At 35.3% G+C, this 20,476-nt stretch overlaps 1 protein-coding gene across 3 annotated transcripts in view; it reads right to left on the reverse strand.

Moving 5' to 3' along the window:
• Positions 1 to 10,678: 10,678 nt before the first annotated feature.
• Positions 10,679 to 20,476, reverse strand: part of KCNC2 (potassium voltage-gated channel subfamily C member 2) — a 169,998-nt gene continuing 160,200 nt past the window's right edge. Inside the window, exons 4-6 of one of the 3 annotated variants that reach the window (XM_015152265.3) lie at positions 18,616 to 18,780; positions 12,852 to 12,950; positions 10,679 to 11,771 (exon numbers count right to left, since the gene is read on the reverse strand). In XM_015152265.3, coding sequence (XP_015007751.1) covers positions 12,889 to 12,950; positions 18,616 to 18,780 — 227 coding nt within the window. In that variant the 3' untranslated portion in view covers positions 10,679 to 11,771; positions 12,852 to 12,888. Of the gene's footprint in view, positions 13,820 to 18,615; positions 18,781 to 20,476 lie in introns of all 3 variants that reach the window. The other 2 variants (XM_015152261.3, XM_015152262.3) reach the window with 2 other exon arrangements.

Raw genomic sequence — 20,476 nt, forward strand, 5'->3', positions numbered from 1 at the left:
ATTATTTTACAAATGCTGTTGTCTTAAATTTATAATCAAATTTGGTCGTTGTAAAATAAATGTCCTAAGAAAAATATTTGGGCTCTAGTAAGTGACTAGGTAACCTATATGGTATGCAGGAGCATGATATTTTTGAAGTCTGTAATGGTTCCACTCAGTTTCTATATTTTGAACTTAATCAAACACCATTAATAAATCATCACTGCCAAAATACATGTCAATGATGTGATATTTTATCACACGCACAAAATTAAGCAAAACAATGTGTTTTCAAATCATAATAGAGTTAAGAAACTGTCCTGATTATTTTAATTTCATCTACTGTTGGTGAAATGTAACATTGATATGACTAGTTTTTAAAGTTTGGTCATGATTTTTTAATATTTTTTGACCCAATAATTTCATCCTTGGAATAATTTTCAGGAAAAATCCTGCCAAAAAATAAAATAAAGTGGACATACGGAAAACGGTCAATGCTTTCTTACATATAATGGAAAGGAGGAAAAAGAAATAGAAATTATGAGTGACTTAGGGAAATGAATAAGTAGGGAACAACAATTTACTGGGATAATTTGCATCCTTTTAAAATTTTAATTGCTAAGAAAATGCATCAGTTTGAAAAAAAAATTTCAGAAAGAATACTATTCTATTAATTGTAATTTCAAGGATCTGTCTTCCATTATAGGCCATGCTAAATAAGAAAAATACATGTGGAATTTTTTTTTTTGTCTCTTCTTTTTTGTTTTGCTTGTTTGTTAATAATACACATAGATAGAACTTATCTTTAAAATATTATACATGCCTAGGGCTCATCCCTAGAACCTCTTAATTTCGAAAATTAAGGTTGCATACAAGGATCTGTATTTTTAAAGAGCAGCAACATTTTTTTTTCTTAACCTAGAGCTTGGATTAGAGACCAATACATTAGATGGAGTTTTTCAGTGCAGAGACTCATCATTCAACTGTTCAAGTGTGCTTCTATCAGGATGAAAATAGTTAGAACATAGTCTGTGAGCAAAGAATAAAGTAAGACTACAAAGGTAGATGGATTCCAAATTGAAGCATGGATTACATGATGTTAAATACACATACACACACACACACACACACACACTCACGTTAACAAAATAAAATGAGACTACAAAAGGGAAAAAGGCAAATTGACAAAATGAAAACATTTGGTTTGTGAAGTGGAAAATTACTGAATTATAGTTAATTTTTTCCCTTTTTTGATTTTTATGAGAGCTTTTACTATTTTGTGGGGAAAATCTTATTTGTTTTAAAGAGAAAGAATCTTCTGTGGATAACAAACCAACATATTTATATCTTCAACTGAAGTGACAAATTTATAAATAACTCATGTGTGGTGTACACGACCCACACTTGAGAAGATAAATTAGAGAACTGCAGTTTCATTAACTGTTTAAGAGAATCAAATAAAAAAAATGAGCATTAACTAAACCAACTCTTACCATATGATCCAGAAATTGTGCTCCTTGTTATTTACCCAAATAAGTTGAAATTTTATTTTCACACAGAAATCTGAACACAGATGTTTACAACAGTAAGATGTCTGTGACAGCTAATTTTATGTGTCAACTTGTCAACTTGCCTGGATGCCCAGATATCTGGTTAAATAATATTGCTAGGTATGTCTCTGAGGGTGTTTCCAGAAGACAGTAGCATTTGAATTAATAGACTAAATGAAGTAAGTTGCCTTCTCCAATGTGAGTATCATCCAAATTTTTGTGGGCCTAAAAGGACAAAAAAGATGAAGGAAATAAGAATTCACTCTCTCTTCTTGACTTTTTGAGCTGGAACATTGATCTTCTGTGGCCTTTAACTGGGTCTTATATAACCACCACTCTTGGCTCTCAAGACTTTAGACTCAGAAACTCAGACTAGAACGAGTCTACTGGCTTTTCTGGGTCTCTGGCATACAAACATGACATTTCTCAGTCTTTATAACCATGTGAGCAACTTTCTTGTAATAAATCTATATATGTATACAATCTCCGATTGGTTCTGTTTCTCTGGAAAACTTTAACTAATGTAGACTCTATTACTGAGGGTGGTTCTAGAGGGACAGAATTTTAAGAATAAGTTTTCTATATTGGTTCTGGGATTTTAGGAACTGACTTTCTAATCTGATTAGGTTTGAAGATGTGAAGACTATTTTCAGTAGTAAAAAGAGCATGGATGTTCCGTGGCATTAACTGCTGAGAGATATACAAACTATCTGCATACAGCATTCTTAGTCAACTACTCATAAGAAGCAAAGAGATGAGTGACTGTGTGTTTAATACTTTCAAGCATTTTTGGAAAACTAACAAATACAATGAGGTTGGCTGATTGCTACTAATGTGACTGAAAAAGCAGTTAAACAAAAGGATGATCACAGAGATTCAAACTTCTAGCTCAAGTACCACATAAATGACTTGAAAGCTTCCAGGTGTCCACTGAAGGAGACCCTTATCTACTGTAGCTATAAGGTTGAAATTTCTGAAAATCAAATGAAGAATCTCATCCTGTAACTGGCTGAACTACAATGGAAACTGAACTCCAATACTGATTGGGAAAAAATGGGATCCTGTAAATTGGGAGCGTAATGTGTGGGAAAACACTGATGAAGCTGAGAACATCAAGCCCCTAAATTCTGAGTCTTCTTTGCCAGTGAGAAATGTGTCCCCTACCTGCAGAAAGAGTGACCTCCCATTCCTAGCACAAATGTCCTTCCAGCTCTCCACAGTATCAGCCTTTCCATCCTTTCCTTGTCTGAGGAAATGAATCCTGCATTGCCTGAGGAACCCATAACGACCTTCTCTGAGGCAGTTGCCATGCAAGACATTGCTGACTTTCTTCAAGACCTCCCACCAGCCCTCTTTCTTCTAGACCTGTAACTACTCATAAATCTCAGCAGATCTCCAAAGGTAAGGTACAAAGTGTGATCAATGAGGAATTGTCCTACACTCCAAAAGAACTACTTGAGTTTTCTAATTTCTACAAGAAGAAATCCAGGGAACATATATGTAGAAATGGATATTAAGAATATGAGATAATATAGGAAGCAACATAAAGTTAGATCAGGCCAAATTTAATGATATAAGATCACTAAGCAGAGATTTTTCATTTAGTGTTGATGCTTGGGGAAATTAAAAAGGACTCTTAATGGTTTTGTTGGTTGGTTGGCTAAAACATGGACCTCATATTCTGCAGTGAGCAAATTAGAAATGCCAGATCAGCCTTGGTTTAATGTAGAGGAAGGAATTTAAAGGCTTTGGAATATTTGAATGTTAGATGAGATTTTGTCATTGCAGATCTACTCATTTACACTGGAAGGGTCCAGGATATGTATCTTTCTCTACTAGTAAGAGAACAAAATTTGTGAGGGGAGCCATGGTATTCTTGAAGTATTCTGTGATCCCTCTTTTCTATAGGCAAGACCTTGGGGTGGGAACTACAGCCACTGAATCAAGAGTCCTAAATGCAATGGAAGTAATTGATTCCAGGGTGGAAGGGTTAAAGTGGTGGCACTCAGTCATCAATGGAAAGGTAGGTGTAGTTGCCATAGTGAATGGCAGAGTCAAAGCAGCAATAAGAATAGTCTGGCTCCTACACACCTATTGCATTGGCTAGTTTATCATGGTGTTCCTAGAAGTGAAATAAATATTCTTATTTATTGCTACTAAATTGTTACTTTATATAAGCAGAAAATTTTAGGTGAAAGAAGTAAAGTCTAACCTGAAACATTAAGACAGAGGCACTGCTTATCACCCAGTTTCCAGAGTTGATCCAGTTTACAGACCCAAAGTCTTTCTCACTCCATCACCCAGGCTGGAGTGCAGTGGCACGATCTCGGCTCACTGAAACTTCTGCCTCCTGGGTTCAAGCAATTCTTCTGCCTCAACCTCCCGAGTATCTGGGATTACAGGCATGTGCCACCATACCTAGTTGCTTTTTATATTTTCAGTAGAGACGGGTTTCACCATATTGGTCAGGCTGGTCTCAAACTCCTGACCTTAAGTGATCCGCCCACCTCCACCTCCCAAAGTGCTGGGCTTACAGGCATGAACCACCACGCCTGGCCCAGATCCAAAGTCTTTTGAACAAAGGGGAGGCCAGGTACACTTGAGGAAGGATCCCAGTACACTGCCAAAAATTTATATTGGTGATCTTTCTCCCAGATTTCCCCAAAGAGACCTATGACCTTTTATCAGGGTAGCTGTGCACTAGGGGAAAAGGCAATAATCAGACCTTTTGGAGAATACTAGACACTAGCTCTCAACTGACACGAGTTCCAGGAGGCATAAAATGTCACTGTGGTCTAACAGTCATATTATGGGTTATTGAAATCAGGTGATGAAGTTTTAGCTCAAGTCTATCTCACAGTAAGTGCAGGAAAAGTCCCTTACTCCATCCTTTGGTTATTTATCCAGACTCAGAATGCACAACTGGAATAGGCATACTCAGTATACGATTCCCTGACATGTGGAGTGGGGGCTATTAGGGTGGGAAAAGTAAGTGGAAGCCATTAGAAATGCCAGTAAAGTGAAAGCAACATTGCATTCCTGTAGGAATTTCAAAGATTAGTCCCACTATCAGGGACTAGAAAGATGCAGGGGTGCTGATCCCCACCCAAATCTCCATTTATCTCTCCTATTTGACCTATGCAGAAGAAAGATAGATCTTGGAGACAGGCAGTGAATTATTGTAAGCTTAACTAGGTAGTGGTTCCAATTGCAGTTGGTATATCAGATATAGTTTAATTGCTTGAGCAAATTAACACATCACCTGATGCTTGGTATGGCACTATTAATGTGGCAAATGCCTTTTCTTTCATCCCTGTCAATAAGGCCTACCAGAAGCTGTTTCCTTTTAGCTGACAAGGCCAGCAACACACACACACCATCCTACCTCAGGAGTATGTCATACTTTCCAGCCCTATGTCATAATTTACTTTGCAGAAATCTTGATCACCTTTTTCTTCCCTAAAATGTCACGTGTCAGTTACATCAATAGCATTAGACTGATTGGACTTAGTGAGCAAGAAGTAACGACTACTCCAGACTTACTGGAAAGACATTTTCATGTCAGAAGGTAGTAAACAAATCTGACAAATATTCGGAGCATTCTACCTAAGTGAAAATTCTAGAGGTCCAGTGGCATATGGCATGCCAAGATATCTCTTCTAAAGTGAGGAATAAATTGTTGCCTCTGGCCTCTCTTACAATCCCAAACAAGGCAAAATACCTAATGGGTCTCTTTGGGTTTTGAAGGCACTATATAATTCATTTGGATGTGTTAGTGCTGCCCATTTACTTAGTGACCTGAAAAGCTGCAACTTTTGAGTAGGACCCAGAAAGAAAAGGCTTTGAAACAGGTCTAGGCTGCTGGGCAATCTGCTCTGCCACTTGGGCCATATGATTCAGCAGATTCAATGGCAAATTCAAAGGTAGATTGGGATGCTGTTTGCAGCCTTTGGCAGGAAACCATAGGTAAATCACAGCATAGACTCAAGATTGTAGGACAAAGGTTTGCCATCTTCTGCAAATAACTACTCTCATTTTGAGAAACAGCTCTTAGCCAGGTACTCGGCATTAGTAGTGACTGAACATATAACCATGGACCACCAAGTTACCATCAACCTGAGCTGCCTATTATGAACTGGGTAGGTATCCACAGTAGGTATCCACTTCATCATCAAATGGAAATGCTGTATAAGTAATCGAGCCTGAGGCACAAATAAGTTATGTGAAGAAATAGCCAAATACTCATGGTTTCTACTGCTACTACACTGCCTTCGCTCTCCCAGCTGCCTACATCTATGTCTTACTTAGAAGTTTCTTAATAGTGACAAGGGAAGAGAAAACTCTGGCCTGGTTTACAGATGGTTCTGTATGATATGCTGACATCACCCAGAAGTAGACAGCTGCCAGATTACATCCTCTTTCGGGGACATCCCTGAAGAGCAGTGATAAGGGAAATCTTCCAAGTGAGCAGAACTTTCAGCAGTAAATCTGGTTGTTTTCCTTGCTTAGAAAGAGAAATGGCCAAATGTGTGATTATAAACCTAATACATGATCTGTGGCTAATGGTGTGACTGGATGGTCAGGGAATTAGAAGAAACATGATAGGAAAATTGGTGACAAGGACATTTGTGGAGGCATATGTGGTTGGACCTTTCTGAATGAGCAAAAAATGAAGATAAATGTGTTGCATGTGATTGCTCACCAAAGAGTGACCTCAACAGAGGAAGATTTTCATAATTAAATGGATAGGATGACCTATTTTGTGGATACCAGTCAGACTATTTCCCCAGCCACTCCTGTCATCACTCAATGGGCTCATGAACAAAGTGGCAATGGTGGTGAGGATGTAGGTCGTATATGGTCTCGACAACATGAACTTCAACTCACCAAGGTCAGTCTGGATATGGCCATTGCTGAATGTCTAATCTGCCAGCAGCAGAGATCAGCACTGGTCTCCAATAAGGCACCATTTCCCGCCATGATTAACCCACTCTCTGCTGATAGGTTAATTATGCTGGACTGCTTCCATCATGGGAGGCGCAACATTTAGTTCTTACTGGAATACAGATTTACTCTGGATATAGATTTTTCTTCCTTGCGCTCAATGCTTCTACCTAAATTACCATCCCTGGAATTACAGAATGCCTTATCCACTACATATTTTCTACACAGTATTGCTTCTGATCAAGAAACTCATTTAACAACAAAAGAAGCAGGACAGTGGGCCTATGCTCATGGAATTCACTGGTCTTACCATGTTCCCCACCAGCCTGAAGTGGTGGTTTCTGAGATAATGGTGAATGGCCTTTGGATACTCAGTTATAGCACTAGCTAGGTAGTAATACTTGTAAGGCTGGAATGAGGTTCTCCAGAAGACTATGTATTTTCTGAATTAGCATCCAATATATGGTGCTATTTTTTCCACAGCCAGGATTCATAGTTCTAGAAATCAAAGTGTGGAAATGAGAGTGGCACCACTCACTCTTACTCCTAGTGACCCAATAACAACATTTTTGCTTCCTGTTTCCATGACCGAATGCCCTCCTGGCCTAGGAGGGAGATTCTCCTCTAAATGGAGAAATATTTTCACCAGGGGACAAAACAATGATTCCACTGAAATGCAAGGTAAGACTTATGCCCAGTCACTGGACTCTTCATGCCTGTTAATCAAAAGGCAAAGAAGATAGTTACTGTGCTGGCTGGGGTGATTGACTCTGGCTACCAATGCAGAAATGGACTTCTACTCTGCAATGCAGGCAAGAAAGAACGTGGCTGGAATACAGAAAATCTCTTACAGTGACTTTAATGTTACCGTATCCAGTGATTAAGGTCAATGGAAAACTACAGCAACCCAGTTCAGAAAGTTTGGGTCACCCCAACAAGTAAAGAACCACAACCAGCTGAGGTGCTTGCTGAAGGTAAAAGGAATACAGAATGGGTGGTGGAAGAAAGTAGTCATAAATACCAGCTGTAGCTATGTGGTCAGTTTCAGAAGTGTAATTTTCATGAGTTATTTTCTCCTTATGTATACATTGTATGTATGTATATAAAAATCTTTGTTTTCTTTTCTCTCATTTCTTTGTCATTCAACATGATATGTTTTGACTTTATGTTGTAGTATTTAAGTACTATTAATTTTATATCACAATATTTAAGTTATAGGATATTAAAGAGAAGAGTAATCATCACCCAAGGAATTTATCATCTCTTCTGGGGAAGGGTTTAGTACACTTTTGGACAAAAACACGATAGTTGTATTACATTAGGCAGAATTATGACCTCATTCTTGTCTTTATTTGGAGATTATGGTTTAGGGAGTTGCTTTTGGAGTGCCAAGTTGACAAGAAATGGACTTGTGATGGTTAATTTTATGCATCAAGTTGACTAGGACAGACATCTGGTTTAACATTATTTCTGAGTGTGTCTCTGAAGGTGTTTCTGGAAGAAATTAGAATTTGAATCAATGGACTGAATAAAGCAGATTGCCTTTCCCAATGTGGGTGGGCATGATCCAATCTGAGTGCCTGAATAGAACAAAAAAGTAGAGGAGGAAAGATTCCACTCTCTCTGCCTGGCTGTTTGACCTGCCATGCCAGTCTTCTTCTCTCTTTGGACTGAGACTTACATAAGCACTACTTCCTCTCAGGTCTTTGGATTTGAATGGGAATTCACACCATCAGTTCTCCTGATTCTCAGGCCTTCGAATTCAGACTGAAAATATACCACTGGTTGTCCTGGGTCCCTAGCTTGTGGATTGCAAATTATGATTATGGTACTTCTCAGCCTCCATAATCACATAAGCCGATCCCTTATAATAAATCTCTTTATATAATTGTGTGTGGGGATGTGGGGATGTGGAGGGGTGGGAGGGTGGGGGGTGTATTTTCATTCTATGAGTTATTTTTCCCTGAAAAACCCTGACGAATACAATGTCCAGTAGGTGAATGGATAAGCTGTGGTACGTCCACAGAATGCAATTATTATACACTACTAAAAATAAATGAGCTATCAAGTCATGAAAAGACATGGAAAAACCCTAAATGTATATTACTAAGTAAAATAAACCAATCTGGAAAAAAAAAAAAAAACCTACATACTGTATGATTCCAACTATATGACATTCTGGAAAAGGCAAAACTATGGAGAGAGTAAAAAGATCCCCCTCTAAAATTAAGGGGAAGAAAGGATGAATTGGATTAACACAGATGATTTTTAGGGTAAACTATTCTATATGATACTACAATGGTGGATGCATGTCATTATACATTTCTCAATACCCACAGAATGTAGCGTACCTATAGTGAACTCTAACGTAAACTATGGACTTTGGGTAGCAATGATGAGTCAGTGTAGTTATAGGCTCTTTGACTGTAACAGATGCACCCCTGTAGTGTCAAATGTCCATAGTGGGGGAAGTTGTGCATGTACGGGGGCAGGGCTACCTGAAAATCTTCTGCTGAATTTTCCTGCGAGGCTAAAACTTCTTTAAAAAATAAAATATTTTTTTAAACAAATGAATGTTAGGTTATCTGGGATTCACAATGGAGGTGGTCACATCCTTTGACAATCTTAGGATTCAAGTCGTTGGTCACTTTGACATGATAGTGTGATAACAAAATCAATCTTGTAATATTAATTCTATCAAATTAATTTTCAGAGAATAGTGAAACATATCATATCCTCTAAACAAAGTTTGGAGAAGAACAGGGAATTAGAAAATTTAAAATCAATATTAATGACACTGAGCTCATATTACAGAACATTAGCATATACCTATAGTTTAATAATGTTTGGGCATTTAAACAATTAATTAAATTTTGGCAGTGGAAACTGGATGGAAGAAAGTTTTTTTCAGTAAGAAAAAATTAACTACATATTTTAATCATCTGAAACTTCTATGGATTTCAATAATTTAATAGATTCATTTAGCTCTAAATGTCTTCAAGCACGTCATAAATCCTCTGAAGTCTCTGCTTTGTAATGTAGCCTGTTAATATTCATTGTAGCCTGACAATATTCATTGTCTAAGTTCACTTTTTCTATTCTATTAGTACGTCTTGTGATTTATTTCAAAGATAAAATGAATGTCTTAACTTTTCATTCATGACTTTTTAATCCTGATTTTTTAATCAAAATTTGATGGCAATTATTATCTACTACAATGCATTATTTCGTCTTCCTACACATTTTTCCTTCTTACGGTAAATCCAACATTCTGACAACATCATTAAAAATATTTTAATAGTAATTATATTTGGACAGATTCCCTTTTCTGAGCTGTTACTTAATTGTCTCTTAATAATCAACATATAACATTTTTGGACAGAAAAGATATAGAAAATATTTTGCTTTGCTTTAGTCAAAAGTGTTGAATTCTCTAGCATTTTCTTTCTTTTATCTCACCCGTCTCATACCCCTGGATGGTGGCATAGAATTTTATAGGGTAAACTTATATGTATTATCACGACATAAATGAAAGGCCAACTATGTACGGTGTGCTTCTGAAAGACAGTCCTGTTACCCAAAGGTGAGACAGAAGCCATCTTTGATAGGGCATTTACAACTTGAGGCCCAGTAAATATTTAATCCACAAAAAAGTATGACAGGGAACATTATCTGTGGCAAAAATGTAAATGAACAGTTCTACCTCTCTCATCCTTAACTTTATCACCAGTAAAATGAAAACAAAATTACCTGCCTCTAGAATTGCTGTGATGATTAACTTGGAAAATAAATAAAAACTCAGCACTTTGGGAGGCTGAGGCAGGAGAATTACTTGAGGCCAGGAGTTCGAGAACAGCCTAGGCAACATAGCAAGACCCCCATCTCTATAGGAAAAAAGAAAATTTCAGCACAAATCATAAATACTTTATAAATGTCAGATACCATAATACTTAATAATTTTAAAATCTCAGAATTATGAGAGAAATCTAGACAGACGAAAGAAGAAGAATACATTGGCTATTTGCCTAACACTTGAATGATAGTTAGTGTATGTTTTTAAATATTTTTATCCCAAATTCTTCATTGCATACAAGGGCCTGGTGTGATACCATAAAACAGAAAAATAGTAAAGTCCTTTGAAAACTGCACCACAAAGAAAAGAGTCAAGAAAATAATTTAAGTAATTTAATCAGATAAGATTCAAGTTTATCCCCAGCTCATTTGTCTTTTATTCTTCATTTCAGTTAGTTACATTTCCACTGGTTATCACCAAGGTTGTGCATGCGCCTTGAAATGTTCACAAAAGGTCCACGATACAGGGGTTTATAATAGGCTATATGTTATATTCAGAATCCCAGGGGAACTAATAGACTCTGGAAATATTGATTAAGCAAGATGTAAAAATCTTATACAGTTTTGTCTACAACAATTTTAAAGACAAGTACAAGCTTCATTTGCCACAAAACTCACAAAAGTAATTGATTAAAGAATATCTCTTTTATGCAAAATATACATTTTAGGATATAATTTAATCGATATTCTACTATATACTGTCATTGCTCCTTGATCATTGAATAAAAAAATACTCTCATTGCCAGAATTATATTTTTATAATATTTATAATTGAGGTAATAATGATAAAAGATTTAAACTATGAATAATGTTGGTGAGTTTCATTTAAGCTATAACAATTTCCCAGAACTAAACAAATATGTGAATAAACATAGGTCATTTTTGATAAATGAATACTAACAATTTCACAACATAATTGACAAGCTGATTACATCAGTAATTTATAAGAAAATAATACAATCAAGTTCATAGATTCAACCAACAAAGTAGAAATAAGGGCAATTAAGACAGAACTATACTACATCAGTATCACTGCCTTAAGTAATTCACAGCACAATCTAATGTGGGCCCATGAAGAGTAATTCAAAGAAGTGTAGGCCTTACATGAAACTTCAGAGATGTTGATCATGAATTTGGCTTCTATTGATGAGAAATGGCCAAGACTGTTGACCCATGCACACATGTTAATATTTACAGTTGTTTCATGGACACTGGCCAGTCTACAAGCAGAGCACTCGCATGGGGAGCACCAGATGAGTTCCAGCCACAGTTCTTTTATAAGCTTTAAGTGCCTCATGAAGACGCAGGGATCTCCTCCAAGTGCAACCTGGTCACATCAGGGCACATTCAGCAGCAGAAGTCTGTTTCCAGTATAGTCCTTGGTATGGCTAAATTCCACTGTCCCTTTCTCAGCAGTCAAAAATCCATGATAAATTCTGTACAACACTGTAGTCAATAACAGCAGCACCAGACAGCATATTAATTCTTTTAACCATAAATTTGTGTGTAATTATAATGTTCTATGTGTGGTGTTATCAAAAGAATCACTGTGTCTCTAAGTATCATATATGTACGTCTGGATAAATACATTGTTGTACAAGATCTCCAACATGCAGGTCATGCTCTAGGACTTGGGGATATAGAGTAATACATGTTTCGTGGCCAATAATAAAAGTGACAATTGTCTTCCTAACAAAAAATAAACACGAGAAATAGGAATTAATCAGTAGTCTCGAGGATCCCAAATGCCTTAGTAATGTTATTTATCCCTCTATTTATTTTACGGCATTTTTTCTTCCCGCACATGCTCAATACACGAGACACACTATTGCTGTTGAATTCATAGAAATGAATAAATAGACTTCCTTCCACTCAGACTGAATATGACTCCCTAAGGATTTTGTTGGAGTGTAGTAATGAATGCTGGTTGCTAGGTAGTAGAAACTGACACTGCAGCAGGCAACCAAGTGCAATGGTGAAATTGCTGCTTAAACCCTGCTTATCAAAAAGATTCACAGTGCCGATTAACTTAGGTAGTCTACAGGGTATCATTAATTTATACACAAGGCAGAGAGGCTGCTCCAAATAGCAAAAAAAGATATGGGGTTGGGGTTGGAGGGAGTCAACATTAAAATCATGAACATCTTACAGAGGCATTTCTGTGCTTCATGGAGACAGATGGCATATACAGTAAAGACAGGGAGCTAAGACAGACAGACGGGAACAACATACAGGACAAAACACCTGATTAAATACTGCCTGAAAATCTGATTAATCTTTTGATTCGGAAATTTAAGGCTAGTCAAAAAAGCCTTCTGTGAACACCAGTGACTTTTGAAGTTTGCACAAAATATTAACAAATAAAAATAAAATAAGGGGGTAAAAAAAGACACAAGAGCTTTGGGTGATATTTGGCACTCTGCCTCTGAAAATGATGACAAATCCTGGGGTTTAAAAAAAAAAAAAAAGAGTCTAGAACCAAGCAGCAATTTCTGGCTAAACAATGCAAGCCTGGCTGGCAGTTACCTTTCTTTCTCTCATGTTTTGTGCCTTCCCCAAGTCATTAAGTAAGAGATCTGGCCTCGGCTTGCGTGTAACCAGTAATGACAACCTCTTTGCAGTTATCTGTGTGCAAACAACCAGAGACATTCAGAACTCCAATACAGCATTTTTGAAGAAAAGTAAATCAATCAAGAAATTAAACTATTTAAAACATATATTTCTTTCAAATAATAAGAAAAAAAAATGTCAAGGAGAAACGTGCCCTCCCTGCCCCACAATTCAACATGCAGAACAGTCGACCAATGCTTTCATATCAGCAGGATGGTTCGATGCAAGTACACATATCCTGAGCTATCCACAGTCCCCAAACTCTGCAACATTGCTTTCAGGTGATAGAGACAAGATGGTCCATGCAAATGAGCTGACACAAGTCATGTTGTGTGCAATCAAGATAGGATCCCAGACATCTTCAGAATGGTTTACAGTCACAAGAAATAAAGTTCCAATGAAGTGGTTGGCATTTGGAAGCACACTGTTTTAAATATATCTCCCTGAAGATATGTTTATATATTAGTGCACTGGTCAATATCTGACACTATCTGTCATTTTATTGCAAAAGGAGATCAGGGCAATTAATAGGAGAAATCTTAGCACTACTTTAGACAATCTTTAAAGCCTGGATAAAATTCATTAGCTACCCAAGTGGCATTTCTGACTTCAAATTGTAGTATCATGCAAGATTTATACTGTATTAATGGAGCCTGGAGTAACTCTACATTTAATTATTTCCATTATGGGGTAAACAGTACTTGAATTAATACAATTTAGCCGACTGATGCAGTTTGGTTGTTTGGTTTACAAGATAGATGGGATGGGAGATCGAGAGCGCCTCAGAGGACAAGGAGAGTTGTAGGGTGATGTTACTGGAGAGAGCCTCAGAGCATTGCCTGCCAAGCCCGCTATGTTGTTTAAGCTTCGGGATTTTTCATATCCTTTTATGAAAAAATGCACAGACATCAGTTGAATTCAACCAGAATATAGAAAGACAAATAATACCATGCAGGGTAATCAAAAGTGCTACTTTCAAGCTCAAAGAAGAATTTGCTTACAAAGAATTTAATATTGAGACAATTTATAACTCTAAAAAAATGAAGTTCACTGTAGTTGCCATTTTGAAAAGATTAAACCAGCCATCACAAATTATGGTTACAATACTTCAAAATCTATTTTTTCCCAGATTATAGTTAGTACTAATGTAATTTTGTCATGTGGAATACTAGAACTCATTTAAGAATTAGGCAAAGCAACTTAAGTAAGATATAAGCTTGACTAATATTTTTAAATTTCGGAATGTGTTCTTGAAAAAAAAAGAGAAATAAGTAGGCTACTTTTTCTCTTTTCATTTTTTATTTCCTAAGCTAATAAAGCATACTTAAGTTTAAATGGACAACTCTTTTTCCAGCATATTTAATCTTCCAGCTTTATAGGGTTAAAAGATGATTCTTAAATAATGGCATTTGGTGCCATTATCCAGGTGATGTAGGATGGAATGCCCATTTCTAATTCCTTGGGTAAGAAAAGTAAAGGAAAAAAAAAAAGAAAATGAATGAAATATAAATTGAATCATAATTTCAGTGAAATAAGTTTGAATTTGATTACATGATGTTTTCAGCTGATTTCAACCCCCAGCCTTCCCACCCAGAAATTGAGAATAATTTGGTGTTAATTCATCTTTTCTTTCTATTATATCACACCTTGATCTTTTGTTAATGATAGCCATGAAGTTACAGGATAAAAGATGCTCTCATAAACTTTAGCCTTATTCCTTAGCTACTTAAGCAACCCTATCAAAGTCACCTTTGGAAATATTTGTATATTGTAGTATTTTTTATTACAAAATTTTAGAGACAGTTAAACGAGGTGGAAAGCACCTAGTATAAATTTTGAAGTGAAATGTCTTAAAGCAGGGCAACTATTGACTAAAAAAGTAGTCATACTACAAAGATTTGAGATGAATGTTCTGACAGCTTTCTTGAAAAACTGTTACAGAACAGGAAAATGAAATTCTTTTTTGGCAACCAAAATTGAGCAAGTAGATACGATTCTAGTGGACTACTTGTCTCCCTTACAATATATGACTTACTCTTTGGGTTCTAATCAGACCTTGGTGTACTTGATGAGTGTGTGAGAAAAAAAAAAAAATGGGTCCATTGTTTTTCTTTATGTACCTTTCAGCTATTCCTCTTTAATTGAATCTTTTCACGGAAATTCCAGAGAAGAAGTCATGGATAACTTTCCTCTTTTCATTGGAAGAGAAAAAGTGATGTATCTGATTATTTTATGTATGAGAGGCCAAGATAGACAATGGGTGCGGATCACAGCAATACCCCTCTTATGGGGTAAAGCTGTCTTATGGGGTGAAGGTGGATTGGATAAGAAAAGAAAATGATGAACATTCCCCTCCCCTCACAACATGCACACACATTAACTTTCAGCAGACTAGTTGCTTTCTTTGAGATTTTGCAGATAGAAATTTATACCATCCATTAACTATGACAAATGTTCTCTAGCACATAGTCTCTGCTAATCAAATAATTATGGGCCAATGTTTTGTTAGTCCCTAAATATAAATTTTCACATGCACGGAGGGTTAGTTATTACTGGTCTTCTGAAAAGTGACTGAAAATATAACTTTGGGAATTGTAGAAAAAAATTATCCTGTGCCATTGAAGTTGACTGTATAACCTAAAATTGTAAATTAGACGATAAACATTGATTGACTTTGATTAAAGGCAAAGTGGTGAATATGCATGAACTAAATGGGCTGTTAATAATTAAACATCATCATACAGATTTACAACTCTGTTCTCTACAATCTCCTTGCTCCTACAGGATCCCCAGAAAGGTAAAATTCTCTTTGGCAGTTTTATAGTGTTCATGCCAGTAATATGTAAAACTTGGTTGCCATTCTAAATGTTATCTTTCTGAATTATAGTTTTACTATAAATATTCTATTCTGTTTATAGGTCCTATATTTTTAATGACTATAATTTCAGTGTCTATTTGAAAAGTCTTCCTTTCTAATTTAGTAACAAGTATTTATTAGTAAAATTATATATTATTCCTATAAATATTTTTTTTATTCTACACGTTCATTTATGATTTAAAAATTTGATAAAATTTTGCTTAATCAAGGTTTTAGTGGAATGGCTGAAAATATAATTCATGATAATAAACACTGTTGAACTGATTTTGAACTCACATCTAGATACACAGCATTCATTCCAAATAATTCTTAAGTGCATGTGCTTATCTGTGGCAATACTGAAACTACCTACTCATGTGCTATTCACGAGCATGTTTTAGTTTATGTAATATGCTTTCCTAAAGGAAAAAACATGCATTCTAAGTATTGAGAGTTTACTCTTTTAGAGAATCCTTAAAGATTTCTTAATATATGCCCAATTACATTCATATTTTTAGCTAGAAAAATAATTCAGTGGGAATCCAGTAATTTATTTTCACTTATAGAGAGAAGAATTTTTAAATATTAAAATCAAATCAGCAGAGATACCAACTTGAGGGATAAATGAAAGGATTATATAGAAAATAAATGAATAGAAGTAACAGCAGAAATCTATAACCTACATAAAGAGAAACAGGAAAAGAAATGAATACATTTGTGATAGATATGATAAGATGACCAACTGAAAAGATTAAGTGAAGTTAGCCAGAAGTACTACCATACTTAGCAGGAAAAAACATATAGCTATAAACTACTTAAGCAAGAATGAAAAAGAGTTGATTATGATAAGAAATGACAAACAGTAAAAAGCTCATGAATAAATTTTCAAAGATGTTCTCACTAACAAAAAATAATTTGTATTTGTGAAATAAGATTGCATGTATACATTTTACATGCAAACTAAATATCTTATTAATTGCTTTGCTTGCAAAACTTTGCAATTTATAGTAAAATTTTGTATTCGGATAGTGCCTTATAACTTGCAAAGCCTTTTCTTGTTCATGATTTTCTTTGTTAGTTTAAAACTCAAAATATTGTCTAACATAGAAGAAAAACATTCTAGAGAGTTCTTTAAACACATAGTATAAATATTGCATGTGATAATCTCATTGAATGCTGCTCTAAAATGTAAGTAAATTTAACATGTATATACATTGTGTACAGTGATTTAAGATATTCAATGCACTTAGAACAGCATGTTCTATATAAAATATTAGTTTGATATGATTACTTAACATATGTACATATATTTTGCTCGAATACTATGATAGTGTATTCACTGTCTTCAAAATATGTTTAAAGATTTTTCTAGCACATATTTAATGTAGAACAGTAAACAACCAAATAAATCTATTGAGAGGATTGAAATACATTTTGGTGCAAGAAATAGATGCAAACAATGGAAGTAATTGGAATGGAGAAGTATTTAAAATATTATTCATGGAAGGAACAAGAGTCCTTTGTCTTCTCTTTTAAGTCTCAAAGGCATAGAAGCAAAGAAGAAAAATCTAAAGTGATCAAAAGAAATTAAGAGAAGTACAACATGGGCAATAAAATATTTCAAAGAAAAAGAGAATCACAAAATAAATATTTGAGCCTTAAATGGTAAATAATTCAATAGGGAGAAACTCCGATGAATAGCAACTAAGCACAGTATTATTTAAATGCAGTAGTGCTAATATGAAAGTTTTAAAGTGGATTTTTATTCAAATTCAATCAATTACCATAAGACATTATTAGAGTTCTTTCCCTATTCTGTCAACAGAGGAAAAATTACTGTGGCAATAAAGCAACTGGAATTGTCAAAGTAGAAGCTAATAATAAAGCATACCCCTTTTGACAAAAGTGGGTTATAATCATCACAAGACTATTCTTAAAGGGGAGGAAAAGATCCCAATTGTCCTACGGTTGTAAAGTTTACCAAAAGGGAATAAAAAACTTTTTTGGGAATAGTTTAGACAGTGGTACAATCAAGGAAAAAGGACCCACATGATAAGTGGGAGCTTCAATATTCTATTATACTCTTTTAACAAAGATGCTCGACCCATAATTTTTATTCATTCAACCAAGATTTATTATCTTCTAGGTGTCAGGCACAGTTCATGTCTGTTGAAAAATAGTAATAAACAGATTTTTTTATTATTGGTCATGAAGAAAATTCTGTAAGTGCATTTTGTGATTATACAAGTAGGCTTTGAAGTGATTACATATACTGTTCCATATGACTAAGGATCATGGGCCTTTGCAACCTTGAGACCCTCAGATAAACCACTGGCAAAAACTACCCATGTACTGGATAAGAGACATTAGAGAATGTTTTATGCTTTACTTTGAGAAAAAAAAAAAAACTTACAATTGTTTTATAGTCATAAATTACTCATCAAATATGTGCATAGAGCCAATTAGTGAGTTTTATTTGCTGTAGTGAAAAAGATAACTTTTAATGACTGCTGAGTACATTATGTTAAAGTAATTGGATAAGTGATTTAATATTTACATATTCCATTCCAATTCTGCCCATAGAAAAATGGCAAACCAAAGGAGAGAGAAAAAGGGATGAGATGCCTTTCAGATATGACAATCACATAGGTTATTATGTATTTTAACAAGTGTCTAAGGAGAGAAGATGTAATGGAGAGAGGAAAAGAGCACCGCACGCAGTCTTTCCTAGAAAATGATGAATGAGCATTTTACATTACTCCATGTATTTACAACAGTTTATTGCTAAGTCACCTGTTATGATCTGATTAAATGCATGCCTACCTTTCCTGATCCCTCCATCAGAAGCACACGTGTAATCACCTGTCGTCAGTAGGAAACATGTTTCCCCTCTTCTGTTTTTGTCTCTGGTACTAGAGCGTCTGATGGGGAGCCTTTCTGGGGGTGATAGTGGCGGCTCACTTCCTGTACTGTCGTCACCTGATAACACTGGTCACAGCACCATGCCCATTGACAGACAGTGATGAATGAGGAAATGAGACAGTACAAAGAGTTTACACAGAATGCTGGTAGTCCAGTCACTCGATATACAAAACACAAGAATCACATCACAATAAGAAAAAGAATTTTTATCACTCTTCACGAAAAATTACATGGAGCAAAATGGAAATGTATTGAAAAGAGTAGAAATGTTATTTGGGAGATTTTAATTCCATTTTGGATTTTATCTAATAAGAAATTGCCTTTAACACAACTAATATGAACTCAAAGTAAGTGTGATAATGAAAAAGCACATAGATTATTGTCTTACAATTTTTGACATGTTGTCTATTTACTCTGAATAGGAATATTTTAAAATGGAACCTATTTAAGAAAATCTCTTAAGTACATTTTGCCTTTGTGGTTATTTAAAAGACATGCTTTTATTAATTTCTGAAGGTATTGTGTCCCAAACTCTTAATAAAAATTATTCCAAAGCACACAAACTCCGTGTCCAGGTACTCTATTTGGAAGCGGCAAAATATTTTTGAGCATGCAGTGGAACAAGGCCAACTTCTCCAAATGTCCTTGAAATGAGTATCTGTTTACTTCTGTATCCTTGCCAAAGACTTTCACATCCTATTAGCCTAGATACTAGTTTGTTATTTCATTGTTTACCTGGGATGATAGTGCCCTTCTTAAGGGCTCTTTTCCCATGCCCTTCTTAAGGGCTCTGCATAGATACTTGAGAATAGTTTGATGACAGCAGCAACACCAACTAAACTCTACCTTTCATAAATACATTCTTAACAGTTTTTAGATATATGTTAGCAGAATTTGCATAGCCATCTACTAAATAAGCATAAGGACTGTGAATGAAACTTATAAACACTTACAAACTTCACCTCCAGTCACATTGTTTTTTCCATTTACCTCTAGAAGCTAAAGAGGGACTTATGAAAATGATGCCTCCCTTTGTGTTAGTTTGTTTGCTTTCTTAGTTGATGTTACTTCTAAATTATGCAAAACTATTCACATAAAATCATCATGTCATTTTTCTATAAGAAAAAATAAAATATATCTAAGTTATGGGGAATCGATAAACCCTAAATTTTCATAGTAGGGTAAAAGTTAATTAAATTGTTTAATCTGCAAAATATTTTACCTGTACCAGACAGTAGACAAGAGGTGACACTACTATGACTTTGGCAGCTGAATGTCAATTTCTAGTCAATCAACTCTACATTGTCTACAGCAATGGGGAAGAGTAGAGATTCAGCTAATCTCAAGCAGTAAATCATTCAAAATTCAGTTCTGAGAGAGAGCAGAACCCAATACATTGTGTCTAAAAAGGAATTCCACTGAGAAATTCAACTTTGCCATTGAGTGGCCAAAGAAGATCATCTATTCCTTGAAAAATGGAGGGTTAATTATATTACATGTCATCGACCCTCATCAAAGTGGTTATAATGAGATACCCTACTTAATTTAAGAACAATGAAAATTTTATCAATCCTCCAGGATATTACTAGGGAAGAGCTTTGTTATCAAAAAGGTTATCTTCCATATCACCTGTTTGGAGTTTAGGCCTTTGAAATGTAAGCATCCATTCTTCTTAAATAACTGCTTCTTGTGAATTAGGTTGAGATGCATGGCACCATGTGGCAGAGGTAAAACTGAGACAAACACACCAAGCCAAACGATA

The sequence above is a fragment of the Macaca mulatta genome, chromosome 11 (genome assembly GCF_049350105.2).
Source record: "Macaca mulatta isolate MMU2019108-1 chromosome 11, T2T-MMU8v2.0, whole genome shotgun sequence".
Taxonomy (NCBI): Eukaryota; Metazoa; Chordata; class Mammalia; order Primates; family Cercopithecidae; genus Macaca; species Macaca mulatta.